Genomic DNA, 19,323 nt, shown 5'->3' on the forward strand with positions numbered 1-19,323 from the left:
AAAGGTAAGCCGCTAGCGGCAACTGAACGTGCGCAAGCATCTGAAGGAAAATGCTGCCAAGGGGCCGATCCGTGTACCTTACCAGCTCACGACACTCAGTTGTCTGCGCATGGCATTTTTTACAACTTATTTCGCCCAGATTAAGAGATGCGGTCGTTCCTCGCGACCTCATTTGTTTGTTTGTTTATTTGTTTGGCCTGTCTGTTCTTTCTGAGCTGTCTATCCAGCCAAATACCACTGATGGGAACACATGCTGAAAGCTATGCACGTAGGAATGTCTGTGTTGTTCTGGTCCACAGCCGCAGAAGAGGGTGCTGATTCGCGGAGCAAACGAGGATGAGAGCGCGGAACATGGAACCGGCTCATTTCACTGCTATATATTTTTTTTATTTCATTTATTTATGGGATTCAATGTTCATAATTGAGTTGAAGTTCGATCTGTAAAAGAGATGATGTCAAATAGGCGTTTGGTTCTTTATTCCTCCGCCAGCCAATGGGACCTGGATGGTCGGTGTCGTGGTACAAGGTCCTCTGGGCCACTACGAGCTGCTAAACCATGTAGCACCGCTAGTTGCAGTAGTAGGGACTTGCAGTTGGCAGGAACCTGTGGCCATGGTTACGGCCATCAATTGCATGAAGGTACCTCTATCTGTCAGCGGGTGGGTTACCCAAGTGAAATAAAGATTCGATTGGTTCAGCGATATCCATGCGGGTACAGACAGACAGAAATGCACGCATCATATCATGTCATACTAGAGCATGGTGAAGGTCGCAGGCTAGACTGGGTAAGAAAAAACAACATGAGAATTCAATCGACGCTCAGAGAATGGCAGATCAATACAAAGAAACGTATTGGATTCGGTTTCCCAGCCGGCGAGGCAAGCGGACAAAATGTACATGTGGAAGAAGAGGTTGCAGAAAAAGGAAGAAGGTGGATAGGATATAATTAGTCGGTCGGTTAGTTTTCATTTGATTATACAATACAATAGTCTCCCAGCGAATTGGATTGTGTTCCCTCTGGTTTTTTTTGAAGGAAAGGTGGAGAGGGTGGTCGGGATCAGAAAAATCGCTTGTGCGCTTTCTGTTTGTTTGTCGTGCGGCCTTTTATTTATTTAGTTTTTTGGCCTCTTTCTCATCCTCTTACTCTCTCACACTCCTCATCTTCTCACTCTCTCTCTCGTACTCTCTTTCTCTCTTTCTCTCTCTCTCTCTCTCTTTCGCTTCCTCGCCTCCTCTCAGTCAGTCTCTCTCGCTTTTTGCCTCTTTCTCCCTTTCACCTCTCGCTCATATTCCACTGCACACCCTCACACTTCGACCCGCTCCTCCCTTTCAGCTGTTTAATTTGTATTTTCTCCACATCCTTGTCCCCTCGCAACGGCCATTTGCTGCTGATAATCAGCTGTATCTTGTAAGGACCAGAAACCGCCTCCTACATCGAACATGTGTACACATTGGCCCCACCTTCTCTGTTGAACAGACGATCTGAATCCCTCTTGTCTGTGCGGGGTCAGGCCCACATAGCATATCAGCCATAGCACGCTCCATCTAACGTCCACAGCATCACATCCCTCCTCTCCCACCCTTTAGAAAATCAGCCCTCTTTTCCTTTTTTATACCCTCCCTATTTTCAATCCTTCCTTTGTACACCCCCCAGAGACTACAATGCCATGCCTCTGCATAACCTTCCCTCGGAACAATTCTGTTAAACACTTGTTCTGCTGTTACTCACGCTGAATGTTTATTCTTCTCTGTCTTCTCTAGAGTCTTTTGGGTCCATTATCTCTTCCAGGTGCAACCTTGTTTTCTTCTGGCCCTGTCCCTTTGCTTTGTTTGTGCTCCCAATCAGTTCCGCAAAAGGGAAGCAAATCCTCCCAGACAAACAATTGGACATCTTTGCCCCTCTCGGATATCTTTCCTTTCCTCCACGTTCACCCATCCTCTTCGTCATCGCTGAGCAGCTACGCCCTCTCTTTCCACTATCATTCTGTTTACATATCTCACTATTTAATATTTTATTTTTTGCGCCCGTTGTGTTTATTTGCGCGTGAAAACTGAAGTGAGAGATTCTTTTGAATGCCAAGCTCCATTGTATCACACTGTTCCTCCCCGCTGGACTTGGCACCATCTCCCCTGCTCGATCCCCGCAAAGTCTCGACAACAAACGCCAACTCAAATATAAGCATAACCATGGCTGAGCAACGCGCACACCCACACTCCCACTCCCACTCCACATACGATCCCCCACAGCAGCACCGTCAGCACCAGAACCACCACCACCACCAGCATCCATATCAGCAGACTTCGAACGATCCCTCACATCATCCTTATCATCAGAAGGATTTTCAGGCACACCAGAAGGCAGAGCCTACAATGAATACCTCTACAGACCACCATTCCTCCCAGCGCCTACAGCAGAAGCATTCTTCATACGACCATCATCCTCGCCAGAGTCAGCACTACGGTAATCATCGCCGGCAGATGGAGGACGAAGATGAGGACGAAGATGAGGACGGCGATATCGAGGAGGATGACGATGAGGACCATCCTGGGTTCCAAAGCACCTATCATTCTGCCTACAACAGTGCCTACAACAGCTGTGACGAAAGCGAGGACGTCAACATGGAGAGTGTGGCCATAAAAGAGGACCATGGTGATCAGGACATGGTGGAACCTCCTTCTTCGTCAGCTTCCTCTTCTTCGTGCTCCCTTTCTTCCTTTGCTCGTCATCCTCATTCGCCCTCCAGTACCTACCAACCTCGCCAGTCCCAGGCCCAGCCTCAGCAGCCGCAACCACACGCCTTCCATCCACAGCGCCAGCAACACGAACACTCATCATCGTCTTCCTCTGCCGCTACTCCATCGTCCTCTCCTTCCTCCAGCACCAAACCTGCCCCTCTCGCAACGATCAAACCACGACCTACGCTCCGCCCTTTACTCCCATCCCGTCCTACCAGTCCTCAACCCCTCCTCGGTCGCTCAGGGACTCAATCTTCAGATATGAGTGCCTCAAAGGATCCGTCCGCCGCTGAGTCTTCTACATCCGCTACGGGTTCGACTGGCATGGGCACGGGCACAACCTCGTCTTCGGCAGGCAAGACGCGTCAATCTGCTTATAAGATCAATGGTCTCAACATCCTTAACAGGAACAGTCTCGATAGCCGCACCGCTTTGGAGATGATCCGCAGGCGCCGTGAAAACCATAATCATGTTGAACGCCGCCGACGCGACACGCTCAACTCGACCATCTTACAAATCGCCGAGATCTTGCCCAATTGCTCCTCCAGTGCCAAGTTGAATAAAGGCACGATCCTCCGATTGGCACTTGATCATCTCAGGGTATGTATGCACTTTCGTGATAATGATCGCGCATGTCGCGCTCTTGGACCTTCATGCGGTTGCTTTCCATCTTTGGTTGACTAAATCACCTTTCGACGCATATGATACAAATATAGGCACTTCACACCGAGAACCATTCCTTGCGATCTGAGAATGCGGCCCTTCGCTTCTTTTACCAGGGCTCACAGATGCGTCGCAATGGTCCACAAGGATCAGGCGGTGTTTCCGGACAGCCTGGCCATCCAAGTCATCCTGGCAACACCCATCCTCAGCATCCGCACTCAGTTGCTCGCGGAGCAGCGTCCTCGTCCAGCGGGATGAGCACTCCGCCCATCATCCCTGGACCTGGCCAAGGCACTATCCCAAGCCTGGCTACATCTGCTGCTCAGTCCCAGGCTCAGTCCCATGCGTCCTTTGTCTCCAATGTCACTATGGCGACTGCTCCAGGATCGATCTCGGCATCCGCCCCTGCCTCTGCCGCCAATAGCCCTCCAGGACAGCATGCAACAGCCCATCTAGGTCCCTCCCAGGTCCCATCATCCTCCATGGCCCCCGTGCCATCCGCCAATAAGCGGTCCATGTCAGCCAGCGGTCATCTACACCCTATTTTACCAAAGTCGCAAACGAACAAGGTCTCACCCTCATCGAGCCCTCGCCCCAGATTGCTGCCCCATCCTAGCCCTAGCGGCGTCAAGCCCTACAGTGACGCTATCCGTATGGGCCCGTCTCCGCTGTCCAGTCCATGCTCCTCGCCGCCTCTGGCGTCGGTCTCATATCCTGCCACGTCTGCCGCCTCAAATGCCCTCGCCAATGCTCTGCCCACCGTCCCAGCGAGTCATCAGCATTCTGCCGCTGTCTCCGCTGCTGCTGCAGTTGCTGCAGCCGCCGCAGCCGCAGCCGCAGCTTCCACGACAGGCTCAGGGTCGACGCACAACAACAATCGCTCCCTGATGCCCTCTTCAGCGTCATCGATGAATTCCCGCCATCAAAAAAGCAGTAATGGAGGTCATGGCCTACATTCTTCGTTGCCAATGGTGGTTCCAACCGGAGCAGCTTCCGAAAAAGGGAGAAAATATTCCGCTCATTCTGCACATTCGTCGATTTCTTCGGCACCCTCATCCGGAACGCCCTCGGCGACCACCTCACCTTATGTTTCTCCTTATCCTGGCTCCCAGATTCAGTCAAGTCATCCAGGATACGGTCAAAGTCAAGGTCAAGGCATGCATGGCCAGACCCATTCTTCTTCTTCGCCATCGTCGCATCCCAGCCATCCTTCTCAGCATTACTATCCTCCGCAACAGCATAGTCAGCAGTATCAACAGCAGCCATACGCTCATCATCACCCTCTAGGCCCTGGTATCGTGCTCCCATCGATTGGAACGGTGACAAATCCTTCGAGCCCCATGACATCGCCCCATCATGCCCCACACCCTATGGGATCCCTACCTCTACCTACGCCCATGAGTCTCCCAGCTCCTGTGATGAGTCACGACTCGTATGCCAAGCAGCAGCAACAGCAGCAGCAGTCCTACTCGCACGCGAACCATGGTCACGGTCAGGGTCAAGGTCATCTCCACTCTCACTCTCATCCTCATGTTCACGCCCATGTCCATCCACACGAAGGCCTGCCTATCCTGCCACCTCTGGCGCCTCGTTAAATGCGCGCCTTTGTCTCAATGTTCACGATCTATCCTACTCCGATGTACATATACCATTTTGCATACCATAGCATACGTTAGTTCCATTTGTGTATCTTTTAATATCACCATCATGATCTTCAAACGGCCTGCTGCACAAATAACTGCGATGAACAATTGTCAAGCCATCTTGTGCTGCAAGAATCAATGGCATATTTATATGTCCACACGCCCTTTTTATGCTCGTCTTCGTGTTCATGTTATAGTAGTGGTAATGGTTGCAAAAAAAAAAAAAAATTGCAGAAACTGGTAGACTCACACTTCTGACGGTTACATGCTATTTAAAACAAGGGACAGCGAGCAATGTGCCATGCACAACAAGGACATGTCCACTTCGCTCCTGCCCTAATCCCAGTTATGGTGATACGATAGGTCCACTGGTCCTGGTTCTAGTTCTGCTGCGCCCAAAGCTAATAACTATTCTCGTCATTCTGAAGTGCCTTCCTCTGTTCCTTTCGCCAACCGTTCCTCCTCCGCATGTAATTGTAACTCCCTCAGTTTGTCCAGACGCTCGTCGTTTAAGGGCATCAGCAAGACAATGCTGCCTCTTCGCTTCCAAAAACTCCTTTACGACAGGGCCTCCTCCGTATCCTGACTTTCCTGGTACGAAAGCTTCCACAGCTCTCTGCGAGCAAGCAATTGCTGCTGCTCTGGAAGGCGCTTCAGAGTCCGCCACCGTTTGCGTGCTGCGATGTATTGCCTGGTTCGATGCTTGACCTTGTCTTTAGGGACGGTTTCGGAAGCGGCAGGTGGGAGGGGCAACCAAACGTTCCGCAGAGGAGGCTCCTTGCCATGGACAATCTTCATATTGACTGCCTTCCGGTCCAGATACCGGATTCTTTCGTCTTCTTTCGCCAGAGAAGGTTCGTGGTCCCAATCCAGGGAGTTGATTCCCACGTCCCCACCATACTCTGCCCTGGCGATCATCCAGATCCCGTGGAGAGGGTATTCAATCATTATCTGGCCTGGCATATTTCTGATCCTTCTGCCCCATACTCTTTTGCCTTTCCGTTTTCCGAAACCGAACCGAGACTTCATCTCGTGCAGGGACAGATACTCGTCTATATCTGGCTTGATGAGCTCCGGTTCTGGATGCTCAGCGTAATACTTCTGCCTACATCTGAGGCACATCCGGATGCTCCACGGTGTCCCCGCCTCGTGGGCTTGGTCATTGTCTGGCTGTGCAGGTGGTAGTGCCAACGACAACGATGATGATGTCGATGTCGATGTCGATGAAAGCGAGCAGGAAGATGGAGACAGCGCGGTCGAGGGCGGCATAGTGACAGACAACGGGAGCTGCATCAACATTCCAAGGCAATGCCATTCTTTGCAGAAGCAGGCGCACTCCTCGCAGATCCTGAAGCTCCTCGCGCAGATATACAACATGTTTGCCGCTTGATGCAGATCCGGCGGATAAAAAGGGGCTGAAGCGAGACCGCCGAATTGACCAGCTTCAAACAGGTTCTCGTACCAGAGACGCCACAACGACAGACGCGCCACCACGCCGTATAGAGCTTTACATGTTTGCGATAACCTCGTCAATTGGGAGGGATAAAGATGGGACGCGACTACTTCCCACAGCTCAAGAGGGAGTTGGTACGGGTAATGAGGTCTGATGAGCAGGTGCGTGGACGAGAACTCGGTGTTGCACAGGTTGACGAACGAGATGCTTTCAACGGTATGGATATGGTTGTCGTGATATGAATGGGGATGTATCTGAGCCTGCTCGGGGTAATGGTCGTCAGCCGTCGAAAGCTGTTGCGGAGAACATTGGGATGAACAGGGTTGATTGGCGCTCGCTTGTGATGCGGGCGTTGAAGGCGGAAGGGTTAGAATATTCTCGTCCGAAGGAAGGTCGATGTGGACACTGATATTCTGAAGATCGTTGATCTGATCGCTCTTACTGGGCATAGACGTTGGTGTGACTAGTGCTAATAAGGACGATCCATTGTAGGCAGTGTTCATGGTCTTGATGCCGATTCCATCCTCGGGGACGATATCAATGTCGAATTCCGTATCAGCGGATGGTTCGACTCTTTTGAATTTGCGTTTTTCCTCGGTCAATGCGGGCTCTTCCTCCTCGGGCTTGTCTCTCTTGGGGCTGGCTTTCATACTGCGGTTGTGTATGATAAATAGGAAAGCACCATCGGTAACAGAGTGACTAGTGGGTGAAAAAGTGGAATGCGATGTAATGGCAATTAGGACGATACGATGTGCAATGAGGAATCAGCAACAAGAAAGACTCGTTTCAGGAAGGGGGTATTTTTCATTTTCCCGTTTATGGAAAGCGCGCTGTCATGCGAGTAGAATGGCATTAATCGCTTTATTGACGCTGTGCGCTTTCGTACTTCGATATCACCGCTACCACTGCAGCCGGCTGAAAAGCATGTAGCGGCGCGTATGTCTTGGCGAGGGACACCTCGAGAGTGTGGAAAGGATGAAGCAGCATCCGCTTTTGAGTTTCAAGAATTCTATATCCAGGAGACCCTCTGCCCGCCAATAAACCCCCTAGAGTGCGAGGTCGAAAAGACACCATTCACCGATTTTCTAACGCGCATTTGAAAGCAAAGAGTAGCACGTTAGCGTTCGTTTTACTGGGCACATAGTGCCATAACTCTCACAGGAGCATAGTCATCGCCTCTTACAAGATGTTTAGACTTCATGATCTCTGCCAGTCTCGATGGCCCATTATTTCCACTGGCGTCTTGTTCTGCGCCCTCGTCGTTGTTCCCTCCACCGTTCTCGTTCTTAACCAAGGACTCAACCGATTGCTGGTCAGAGGAGCGACTCATTCGCGTGATATAAAGCTGAAGATCCGTTGCATATCTCCAGGTGGAACCTAGACTTGGCTTCGCGTTGTTTGCCATCAGAATGGACGGCGTCTGCTCTTCCGGATACGACACATGCACAGTCGATGTTGTGACCAGCAAGACTAAACCAAAATCTGACGCAAGACGCCGAAGTTCTCGTGCCGTGTGTATCATTGTAGCGTGACCTGGATAGAAAGTGCGGTAAGTAACAAGCGCGATGAAGGGCACGGATGATGAAGGCCGGTAATGTCAACAAGATACGATGCTCAGCATACCTACTCCATCGACACCACGAAGTAACCCTGTCAGCACTTTGGTCAATGAATCGATAATAACTAAACGTGTAGTGGAGTCTGATACGGAGGGTCCTTGCTCAAGATCTGCATGGATTGTCTCGATTGCATTCACGACGTCGTAAACGTCTCGACATGAGTATACCTGGATCCTCGAAAGAATTTGTGTAACCTCGACCTATGCGTATCATCAGAAGATAGTCAACAAAGGAACAAGAGAAAGAGAGTAAACGCGTTGATAGCTTACACCTACTTCAATAGGCGTTTCTCCTTCGAATTGACCGTCATCTAGTGGTCCTTTTTGTCGAGAATTGTAAGTCCGGATGACATCGGACGCACGCTGGGCAGAGAAACCACCATCCAGGGTATCGATCCAAATCGCTCGCGAGCCCTTGTCACGCGCCAGCATGGCGACCAATGTGTTGAGACACATTTGGGTCTTGCCAGCGCTGGATGAGCCGCATATCTCGCTGACTTCTCCTGAGACCCAACCATGTCCACCTAGCAGATGGTCAACACTTTAACAGATTTGCAGAAACAAAATTAGTGGCGTTTCTTAATCACCTCGTAAATATGTCTAAAGGATGAAGAACTAAGGTGGTACCATTCGGATCCTGTTGTGAGGTAAAAAGGCAGCTGTCGGGAGTTCCTTTCCAAGCACAGCTCGGATGCCCGCTTGGGTCTTGGAGTGACATTTAACATCGAGGGAAATATAACCCGATTCAGCAGATTTTCAATAACCTGTAATGGATAACAAGAGGATTTTATTCTTATCGTTGAGATTTGCGAAGAGGCGCCAAAGGCACTCATCCAATTCAGAGCTTTTCTGATTGCTTACAGCCTTTGAGACACGACCGCTGGTCTTTGCCACAACTGCATTGGGATCAAGCACCAGATTGGCATCTACGATAAAAATAGCAAGAGTAAGTGGCGCATTTTTTTGTCGACGATCTTATCTACGTGAGTGAGCAATAGGGAAGGTCTTGAAAATGTTGGCACCTGTCTTTATTCCTTGAGCAATAATGTCATTCAGCGCAGCTCTGTCGCGGGAAGACAGATCTCGATTCAAGTACGACTTCAGAAGCGGCATGAGGATGAATGGCGAACAGCTGATTCAAGAAAGCGGGATGTGTCTACCGACCAATCGCGAAAGTTGTAAACCTGGCCCTAATGATGTCATCGAGAAGGCAACAACGTTTGAGCAAGGCGAGCACACAAAGAAACTGGACATTTTTCCGCGCGCCCCTTCCGTTCCCCCTGCGTTGAGCTGGCTCTCTGTGTTCTTGAGAACGACGCGGGTATCGGCCAAGTATTTCGTTGTCATTGACATGGTATCTAGAAATAAATGGAACCGAATGTCAGCACATATGGCTTGGGCTTCGACATAGTAGAGACCGCAATATAACATGCATACGATCAACATGGCTAAACGTACCACCACCATCCAGCTCTTTGATGATACTAAAGTCGGTTGCGCGCCCTAGACCATAGATGTTGCGATTGTAATCGTTGTGCGACACCAGATCAAGCACTGTCAACTGGTCTCTGATGATGCCCAAGGCGGCAAGGACTTCTGGAATATCATAAACCAGAAACCGACGTCTTGAAATTGGTCGCCAAATTGTCCGGACGTTCTTGTAAATAAGCATGTCGCTGTCGCCGGATATGACCACATCATAGGGTTCGCAGCCGTAGGCTATCTTTAAATCAGTATCGGTCGAGCATTCGATGATCGTCCATCCCTTTGTTCTGAGGTGCTGTGCAAATGCTTGACGCGCCTCCGGAGGCCTTCCTCAACAGTTTGCTGATGGCGGGGAAACGTTGTTTCCGAACGTGGAGGTTCCTGTTGACGCGATCCATTAGCACAGTGGTGCTTTCATCGGCAGTTAGCAAGGCCTTCGTGCAGGTCTCCTCTCGGTACTTGTGAGTGAGTATCTTTTCTTCTGCTGTAGAGCCATCCAGATAAAGAAACGAGTTTGAGGAAGTCGCAAACTCTCCCAGTTTACGCTCGACAACAAGGTGTGCCTCGTCATCCGTGGCGCACGATGAATATGCGTAGCGAATGGTGGAGAAAATGCACGCCTGTACGTTGATAAGACGCTTACGGCCGGGTTCAAAGGTATTTAAGACGGCTGTGTGTTGATGGAATAGAGCTGCTTCGTAGCCCTTCCTTCTAAGAAAGGGCCACAAGCCCAGGATGCCCATTGCGGAGCAGAGAGAGAAAAGGTTCCGTCCAAGACGATGGCGAAAGATAGCGGAGAAATGAAGAAGTGCATGACAATGGGTCTGAGGAAAGAGACAAAGAGTACCCTTACAATTGTAACTACTTTTCGGGCACACACATACACATGCACATGTAGCCTTTTCATTAATCCATCCTGCACAAGGACCTTACACAGTATCCTCAACATCATTAGACTTCTTTCTTTATTTCTTCCTTACCGTCTCACCGTTGATATTGTAGCTAGGCGTCAAAATGTCTGGAAATGCTCCAAACGGAAAGCTGAGCAGTCGTCGTCAACACAGCCTTATTGGTGACCTCCCGCTCTGCATCGGCTACTTCAATCCCACAACCAAGATCGAGTACTTGATGAGGTGTTCCGGAGAGAGACATCGCACTGTCTCCAGTCTTGAAAATGAGGACGCCAAGGGCAGGTTCATTACAGAGCATGCTGACTTTATTTGTCTACCTGGTGAAGTCGTCAAGGAGCTCATGAGGGATCGAGTCATAAAACTGTGTTCTAGTAATTCTTTTTTTCCTTGACTAGAGCTCCTGACAATAAATGTTATTGTCGTGAAGTCCACAAACAAATAAAAATATTGGCACGAACCTTTGTCTCGTTGGCAAGATGCTCCTGTCCGATTGCAATGAGCGATGAGTGCAGCGCATCGTACGCAGCACTTTTATTTGTAAGGTCGAACCTCGCAAAGAACCCTTGAGCCAGAGCCTCGAGGTCCATCAGAGATGCATTTTGATGGATGTACCGCCGTCGTTCTTCACGTTCCTGCTCGACTTCAAAGGCATGGTGATCAAATAGCCGCTTGGACATGGCCTAGACAATCCGCTCTCAGACGGAGCATGAATGAGGAAAACGAAGAGTTAGACTCAATTCGGACCGCGTGTGAGAAGGTAGACCCTCCACAGGTCTGAAGGCACTGAAAAGTAGGAGCGAAAAAGCTAGATCTTGGATGGCAGCCTTGCTGACCAGAGGCTTTACTCGATTCGAATTCAAGCGCAAGGAGGCAGACCCTTCACAAGACTGAAGGTGCTGCAGACCATCAATGTCGGGCGGTAGAACTTTCCAAGCCATGGAGTGAAGGACAGTGAATCCACGAAACGCTTTGCACGGGATCACCCCGAACGCCCATTGTCCGTCAGCCTACAGCCCTTCATCGGTTTTGACAAGTCCGTCATTGTGGGAAGTGGGGATAAGAACGTGATATCTCTGGAAGGGAGGAGGATTAAAAGGAAGTGATGACTCCAAGTGCTGTCTTGAGCACTTTTGCCAGCGAGCGAGGAGGTGATGAAGAGATGAGCAAGCGAGGTGATGGAACGGTAGGCAGGATGCAGAGGTGATAAGTTCTAACCAAAAAAATCAACCAGCACAGATCTCTTAAAGAGTCCGCGCCAACACCTATATTTTTACAATAGTAAATTTTAATTCACAGGGTCCTTTTTCGAATGACTATGCTTATTTCAAATCGAGAAATGCATTTTCGCGCCTAATTGTCCTGGAATTTCTTCGTACAATCTGGGCACTATCTGCGATTTTGGTAAAACATTTGCTTGGATATATTTTTCTAGGAAGAAATATGGATCCGGACGGGATATAATGCAATCGGCTGTGGAAATAAGGATAAGGGCTACTATTTTATTTTACAAGTCCAATGGGCAGAGCTATCATTGGCACTGGTGGCTGGCATTGACCTCGTTTATTCCTTTGATCCCACGCATAGAGTTCTTCAAAGACGCGACGGCGGACTGAAAGTAGGTCAACGTGCATTTTCGAGTTTTGTCGTTATGAACCAACCTTCCCAATTCCATCCACATGGTCTTCACACTCTTTTGTCTGTCGAGCCTTTTCCACTTGCTGCTGCTTCATTTTTCCTCCTCTTCCTCGGCTCTCGTTGCCTTCAATTGCGATAAGGACACTGGTCTCTGGATTGTATAGCCGATGCAGTGGCTGTTGCAACATACCTCAACCCAGGGCTAAAGAAACATGGAATCCTTGATATACAGCTACAGCGGAATGGTGCTCCTCTTAAGCTGCTCGACCATGTTCATCGCCTAATTATTATCAAAGATATTTTGAATCTAATCAAGAACCAGAGCTCATCCACGGCGTTACTATATAATGAACGGGACTCTTATGGTGACAAAACATCTAGACAGCAGACAGGCTACCGTTAACCAGAGATGTCCTTAGAGAGCTCCAGGACTACTGCACCTACTCAATGGAATCTGGCAAACGACGTTTGAAATATTCAAAAGATCCATTGGCATGGTGGAAAAAACACACCTCTTATAAGTATCTAGGCTACCTTGCACGTAAATACCTTTCAATCCAACCTTCTTCAGCGCCATCCGAGAGACTATCCAGTGATGCAGGCAATCCAGTGTCAAAGAAGCGATCATATTTAGATGATGTCACAGTAGAAAATATCTTAGATTATTCATACGTCGCGTTCTACAAACCCACAGTATCTGAATAATTATTGCACCAGCAAAATAAACGGCGGCTCCAGCATGACACTATTTTTAAAAAATCGAAGAGCAGCCGCTGTAGATGATTATCGTCATCGCAGTAATAGATTATAACGGTCGGCGCTTTTGCTGTGAGCGCTATTATTTCATCCAGCATCCAACCCGGCACTGAATTTCGCCCAATAAAAGAGCAGCTCTGGTAGGCGCTGTTTTTTTTTTTTCTCTCTAAAATGTGTTCAACAGATGCTTAGTACCTTAGTGCTTTGAGTGTTCCTGTAGCGAATTGGCATTATTCCTCGGCATGCGACTCATTGTTCTGGAGTGCTATCCTCAGCGAGCTCTTGCAAACGTCTTTGGTGTGAAACCAGAAGGTCGATCATTTTACGGCTCTTGATAAACGCTCTTGGGCATGAAAGATCATTTCGTGAGCAGCATCAATATAGTACATACCGGAGCTTCACAGGAAAGATGCTGCAATCACCGTTGCTGCAGTAATTGCTGCAGACTCTAGGGGTGTGCTTATGCTCTCACTCTCGCCTCATTAGAGCGACTCTCAGTGCTAGCCGGTCTTTTATTCTTCTCCCTTCTCCTCTCTCTTCTTCTTTTCTCTCTTTGTTCCATTTTCCTTGTTCATCCCGTCCTCCTTGCGTGTTCCTTGTCCTGGGAGTTGACCTTTGGTTCCAAAAAATATTAGCAATTTCACGATTTTTAACGACCAAATACAGGTTCAACACCACCCATTTAACCCACGTAACGATCTTCGACGAAAATTTCTCTCTATCCCGCTCTAGCACAACCCTCTTCATATTCACATATTTACCGCTTTCCAAATACAGCATACTTTCTCCTCACTTCTCGCTACACATTCATCTCTCCCGCAATGGTTTAGTGGTAGGCCAGAGTACCTTCACCTTCTATCACGCATCACTTCAGCTGTCTCTTCTCCTCACCCAACCCTTCCCAACTAAAAAAACAACAAAGAACCATCAAGTCAATATACCATACCAAAAAAAAGGTATAGTTTCAGCCGACAGCGTTTTCGGATGGGTGTTTGCGGGTATCACCTCAACCCAATTACGCTTCTTTTGTTAAATAGTCTGCATGCGGCAAAATGCCATGTGCGTGCATGCATCCCATTCACAAACATACCCCACCATATCTGTCTATATTAATTTTCTCCGCACAGCTAACCAACAAAGCAACGAAAAAAGCTTTTGCCCTAAAGCGAAAAATGAAAAAAGGGACCATTGTCCTCATAGCCGTTGGTGCAATCGCGTGTGGGATGCAATTGACCAATGGAGTCACTCAATGGTCTCCTCAAGCATCTAGGCGCAGCATCTCCTTAAGAAAACGCCTGCTATCCTATCGTATCTGCATCCATGGCCGTGTTCAATCCATCGTCATCATCATTTTTAACTTCACCATTGCGGATATGAAATTAGTTGGCACTCTGCACTGGATTGGTATCACCAAGATGCATGGCCCCCTCTTTTCTTTCCCCCTTCTTGTTAGGGCTCCTAGCCCAGACAGAGCGACATCAGCAACAGCCATTGCTTGGTGTCCATTGCTGAGCGACTCCATCCTTTCTCCTTTCTATTACTGCTGAAGGTCGCTATTGTTGTTCCTCCGCTGAGTCTCCCTCTTGATGGTGTCTTCGATTGTTATTCCTCGGTTTCCGGTTTAGCGATTATCATACTTTGTGCTTGTGCTTCCTGCAGTATTATTAGTACTACTTACTATTCACACCGTAATATTTTTTTAAGAGCAAAGGACAAGAAAAAGAAACCTCAATATCAGAGCCTTTCCTTCATCGCTCGCAACCTCTGTCTTTTGCTCGTTGTTCAACCTAGACCTGCTCATCATCTAACCTTCTGCCATTCATCATCACCCGGTTCTCATTCCACCCCTCTTTTCTGAATCCCAAACCTCCTTTCAACAACATACCGACTGAAGGGTCCGTTCACAGTTTACCCTGCTGGACTAGGGGTCGAATTCATTTATAATTGATACTGACTAACTTCCCCTGTGTGTGCCTGAAAACTTTTTTGTCTGCAGGTCATACCCAGCCAAAATCCCAGGAACCCGCATACCCCACCCTCCCACCCTCAAACACCCACTCCCGAGTTCAATTCCCTACTTCCCCCATCGATCTCAACACCAACACTCGCGTAGCAGCAGACTGCCAATTGAATGCTGATCCCGGTCCCCTCGGTCTGCCTGTCCACCTCAGACCTAGACGACCCCAATATCAAACCCATACCCTCCACACCAACCGAACCAAACACATGGCCCTCCACATCATCAACAGCAGCGCACCAGGTGCAGTATAGGACCCGATCCATACCCAAAGCCAGAACATCGACCCTCTCGAGGACCTCCCTACACTATCGTCACCACCACCGTAATCGCCCATCAAAGCAATTTGTCGCAACCACATCAAGCGACATCTTCGGAGACTGGGATATCGAGCTCAAAATTGATCACCGCACACTGGCAAGATCAAAAGGCAGTCATACAGGAATGGTGTCTACAGCTACAGCAAGCAGTGGGAGAGGTGGTAGTAGAGGAGGAGCATCTATAGCCGTTGATGCAGGGCTTGGTGTTCACAGTGGATCGTCAGGAACGCAACCGCTCTCTACATTCCCCTTATCCTCATCAACAACGCCTTTATCTCCGCCATCTTCATCCGCTACTACTGCCGTTGCCTCGAGTCCTGCCCTAAAGATCCTGAAGGGTGAACTGCCCCCAACCCCTTCGCCAGCGAACCCCCAAAATAACACCAGCACCAATACGACCACGATCATACCAACAGTAACATCAATATCAGCATCCCAAAAGAAGCAACCCCCTTGGAAGCCAGGGCAGCAAATAAAGGACGCCAACGCCAATACCACTCCTATAACAACGAAGCCAGCAGCATCGACAGCAGCGAAAAAGACACGGGGCAAACAAGAGGCGGATGAAATAATAGGAGATCCTACGCCCTCGACTGCCACGCTTGGTCCCTCTGCAAGGTCTAGTTTCCTCAAGGCCCTCGGCAGATTCAAAAACAAGCATCTGCAGCAGAAAAGGTGAGGAAAATGCTTGTTTACTTCTTTTTCCGGCTTGCCAGAGGGCATTTTTCACTTTGGTGTACCCGGCACTGACCATCTCATTTCCTTTATCCCTTCGTGTCACCTTCGCCCAATTGTTTTTTTTTTTGGATTCATGTCACACAAATCCAGATCGAGTGCATTCCCATCTTCCATGCCTGCAATCGAATCATCGCCGCCTGTCGATAGACGGGCATCCTATGTTATCCCACCCATCCAGTTTGACGAATCAAACGCACAAGCGCACTCTTCTGTCGCAGACATGAATCATGAGTCTACGCAGTACGCGGCACCTGAGGATTCACTCGAGATCTTGCAGCAGCAGCAGCAACCAGTTCTACCCCAGATTGAGGGACCAGGCGCAGAGGGCACGTCATCTCTACGTGTCAAGTTCAAGAACAAAGTAAACAACACGCTAGCTTCAATGAAGTCATCATCGAATCTGCGAGACAGGGCCAAAGCTCAGCTCCTGGATTCTTTTGAGGACCCTTCAGCACAGCAGAGAACCACCGCCAATGAGCGTCGCCAGTCCGCTTTTTTCACCTCCTCTAGCGACACAGCCCATCAACAACAGCAGCAACAGTGCAACTCCAATGTCAGCAATGGCAGTGCTTCATCCTCAGGAAAGAATCGACACTCGAAAAACTTTTGGACATTCCCTCGCGTCCGTCTTGAGGTTAGTCAACCATCGAAACAGCTCGCTTTTGGAGAAAATTCTAGCAACAACAGCACAAGCAAACCAGAATCGGCCCAAGATGCGACCATACATTCACCTGAGCTCGGACCTGCAGACGAAGGCTCGGCAACATTGCATCAACAGCTGCAAGAGCTTAGGGTCGACGAACCCGATTCTGACCACTCCCTCGACATCATTCAACCAGCGGATTACGAGGACTATACCCAGTTTGCTGAACTGCCACTCAAGAAGCGCAAAAAGATGGAGCGATCGCTCGCAGCCTCAGAGGCAGCACACGGATCAAATGGGAGACCCAATTCTATGCGAATCAGCACAGACGCCATGAAGCGGTTCTTGACAAAGCAAGAGGCAGGGAAGAACAGGATCGCGGATGAGGAAGGTCGAGAGGCCACCGAGGTGCAGAGTCGAGAGATTGGTGCAATTAACAGCAACAGGAAGCGACCGCAGGCAGGCTCAGAAACTGGCGAGAGCTCAAGCAAGCGGCAAGGACAGCCGGCCTCTGAATGGCGTCGGTCGCTCTTGAAGTCATTGCACCTTGGTAAGGGATATCACCCCTCACAAAAGGGGCTGAACGCAGATCTGAGCGTCAAGAAGGACCAACCCCCAGCAGCCCTAAGTTCAGTCCCAGAGACGGACCCACAGGTGACTATAGCAGAAGCAGCTCGACTTTCGAGATCAGGCAGCGTACACTCCACCCGATCACGATCCCTCACTACGTCGACTCACCCTGCGTTGCTGGCGACCACAATCTCCAAGCCAAGGTCTCCGGGCCTTCGTCGTGAAACTTTGGAGATGGCCATGCGTCGTCGTCGGCAGAGCAGCGCTGCCCGATCCAACACCAGCGGCACAGAAATTTCACCTCCTTTGCCACTGTCGTCTGAATTCTTCAACATGGAGAATATCTCGACCACCAATATCACACACACCTTTACTAGTTTCACTTTGGAGCTCGCAGAAATGTATGCTCGCGATGTCGTGAGTAACTCTGAGATCCCCGGTCTTTTCAACTTCAAGCGACGCACGCCACGCTTGACGGTCTCATCTAATATCATGGAGTTAGACACCGACCAAGAATTCAAGGGATTCGATTCGGATGGCGATGCCATTAGTGGGTATACGGGAGATGCAGATGTCTCAATGGACGAATTTCAAGTTAGGCCAGCAAAGACACCTACGACGCCTACGACACCGTTCATGAAGGCCAGAGCAAGGAATTCGAGCTTCTCGGCTAGCCCATCGTCCCAGAGAAAGATTTCCAGCGTCGACGGCGACTCTGATACAGTTCCTGAACTGCCGACGCTCAAGATCCGCACGCGCGACTTGAACAACAGGAACAGCAGTGGTGGACGTGGAGTTAATGGTTACTCCAGGTTTACACGGCCATTATCTGGATCCTCATTTGATATGGAGCAAGATCAGATAGATAGCCCTCGTTCACCACGACGCTCAGGACCATCCTCGCCCATCAGATCACCGCGTTCACCCATGTCCATGGAGGAGGTCGTCTCGTGGAAACCTAGGAACGTATACTCTCAGCCTCGCTCTCAAGTTTCAGCTCTCGACACAAAGCCCTTGAGGCCAACACGAGGCAGTGGGGTGTCCTCTTCCACGACCCTGGCCCCTTCCTCTCGGACACCATATTCTGCTGCTTTGACCGAGTCACCAGGACCGATCTCACCGGGAGCAGGGAACAACGAGCAAGGATCATTCAGCCGCCACCACCTCCACCAACAGTCATTCTCTTCATCATCCTCTTCGACTTATCCTAAGCATCTTCACCAGGCTTCCGGTGATACGCTCGTTGCGGGCCACTCTCATTTCTTGAGCACCGGCTCAACCTTTTCAGCGGGCTCCGGATACTCGGCACAAACGCTTCCAGGCCATCATCAGTACGCGTCTTTGGGAGCCCAGGAATTTGATCCGAGCGACGAGTTCCCTCCAACAACACCTGCAGATCTCAAGGCAATGGATTTTGAGGCCCTCCTGGCCACCGCGGAGAGGGAGCAGCAGAAAGGATGGGAGGATCTGATGGCACAAAAGAAGGGATACGAAAACAGTGCTTTACAGTTATCCATGGCATTGCCAACCACGACACCACCACCATCATCATTTAGCCGACCACTCAATGTCTCGCCTTTGAAGATTGCCAATTCTTCGAGAAAACCCCAGTCAGGGCTTCAGCAGCAGCCATCACAAGCACAGCGCGGCTCTGTGGCGTTTGATCTCGCTCCATCGGATGACGGCGGTACAGGCACAGGTACCGGGACGGGAACGGGAAGTGACCGGTCTATCAGATCAAAGAGGGTGATGAAGAAGAAGATGAGCGTTATTCGACTGGCAGGCAACGGCAACGGCAATGTGCAGGGCCGCCGAGAGAACGATGGCTTCATCCGAGTATCTATTTCGCCGTCACCCTATGCTTCCGCTCCTCCTCCTCCGCAGGACGTCGCAGTTGGCAGGTGGTAAAAGCGGTTTTATCCAGGGCTATTCCCATCTTTCAAGCCCTTTTTGTCGCTCTCCCTCATAGAAAAAAAAAAGTTATGTACCCTTCACTACGCATTTGTTGTAACAAGAATGTAATCATGCCCATGTACACGTACAGTATTACCCCGCCTCCATCCTCCCTTAATCATAATAAAAAAAACCCCCTCCCCATAGAAAACTTTCTTCTGGATACCGCTTGTTGACAGCTT

At 49.6% G+C, this 19,323-nt stretch overlaps 6 protein-coding genes across 7 annotated transcripts; 3 read left to right on the forward strand and 3 right to left on the reverse strand.

Annotated features, from left to right (window-relative positions):
- The first annotated feature begins 1,865 nt into the window (after positions 1-1,865).
- Positions 1,866-5,297, forward strand: BC939DRAFT_18863 (uncharacterized protein). Its single transcript, XM_051550507.1, has 2 exons — positions 1,866-3,336; positions 3,453-5,297. Exons 1-2 carry the CDS (start codon positions 2,074-2,076, stop codon positions 4,992-4,994), a joined length of 2,805 nt encoding a protein of 934 aa, XP_051407167.1. The 5' UTR covers positions 1,866-2,073; the 3' UTR covers positions 4,995-5,297.
- A 26-nt stretch (positions 5,298-5,323) lies between these two features.
- Positions 5,324-9,046, reverse strand: BC939DRAFT_18854. 2 transcript variants are annotated; one of them, XM_051550506.1, is made up of 6 exons: positions 8,975-9,046; positions 8,741-8,877; positions 8,390-8,654; positions 8,119-8,281; positions 7,679-8,028; positions 7,344-7,580 (listed from the first exon to the last, which is right to left on the reverse strand). In XM_051550506.1, exons 2-6 carry the CDS (start codon positions 8,836-8,838, stop codon positions 7,542-7,544), a joined length of 915 nt encoding a protein of 304 aa, XP_051407169.1. In that variant the 5' UTR covers positions 8,839-8,877; positions 8,975-9,046; the 3' UTR covers positions 7,344-7,541. The 2 variants fall into 2 exon arrangements, with proteins under 2 accessions (XP_051407168.1, XP_051407169.1); XM_051550505.1 differs by lacking the exons at positions 8,119-8,281; positions 8,390-8,654; positions 8,741-8,877; positions 8,975-9,046 and adding exons at positions 5,324-5,612; positions 5,825-6,832; positions 6,938-7,194 and having other exon boundaries at positions 7,382-7,580; positions 7,679-7,907.
- A 46-nt stretch (positions 9,047-9,092) lies between these two features.
- On the reverse strand, positions 9,093-10,001 carry BC939DRAFT_18718 (uncharacterized protein). Its single transcript, XM_051550493.1, has 2 exons — positions 9,572-10,001; positions 9,093-9,471 (listed from the first exon to the last, which is right to left on the reverse strand). The coding sequence occupies exons 1-2, from the start codon at positions 9,783-9,785 to the stop codon at positions 9,251-9,253; spliced, it is 435 nt and encodes a 144-aa protein (XP_051407170.1). The 5' UTR covers positions 9,786-10,001; the 3' UTR covers positions 9,093-9,250.
- BC939DRAFT_507720 (uncharacterized protein) lies at positions 9,844-10,341 on the reverse strand (the record flags this gene model as incomplete). Its single annotated transcript, XM_051560915.1, has 1 exon — positions 9,844-10,341. The coding sequence occupies one exon, from the start codon at positions 10,339-10,341 to the stop codon at positions 9,844-9,846; it is 498 nt and encodes a 165-aa protein (XP_051407171.1).
- Positions 10,342-13,816: 3,475 nt separating this feature from the next.
- On the forward strand, positions 13,817-14,689 carry BC939DRAFT_18887 (uncharacterized protein). The gene has a single exon (XM_051550511.1). It carries the CDS (start codon positions 13,953-13,955, stop codon positions 14,445-14,447), a length of 495 nt encoding a protein of 164 aa, XP_051407172.1. The 5' UTR covers positions 13,817-13,952; the 3' UTR covers positions 14,448-14,689.
- On the forward strand, positions 14,690-19,303 carry BC939DRAFT_18888 (uncharacterized protein). The gene is made up of 3 exons (XM_051550512.1): positions 14,690-14,795; positions 14,897-15,912; positions 16,066-19,303. The coding sequence occupies exons 2-3, from the start codon at positions 15,032-15,034 to the stop codon at positions 19,094-19,096; spliced, it is 3,912 nt and encodes a 1,303-aa protein (XP_051407173.1). The 5' UTR covers positions 14,690-14,795; positions 14,897-15,031; the 3' UTR covers positions 19,097-19,303.
- The last annotated feature ends 20 nt before the right edge of the window (positions 19,304-19,323 follow it).

This window comes from Gamsiella multidivaricata, assembly GCF_025024155.1.
Source record: "Gamsiella multidivaricata strain RSA 2152 chromosome Unknown BC939scaffold_103, whole genome shotgun sequence".
Lineage (NCBI taxonomy): Eukaryota > Fungi > Mortierellomycota > Mortierellomycetes > Mortierellales > Mortierellaceae > Gamsiella > Gamsiella multidivaricata.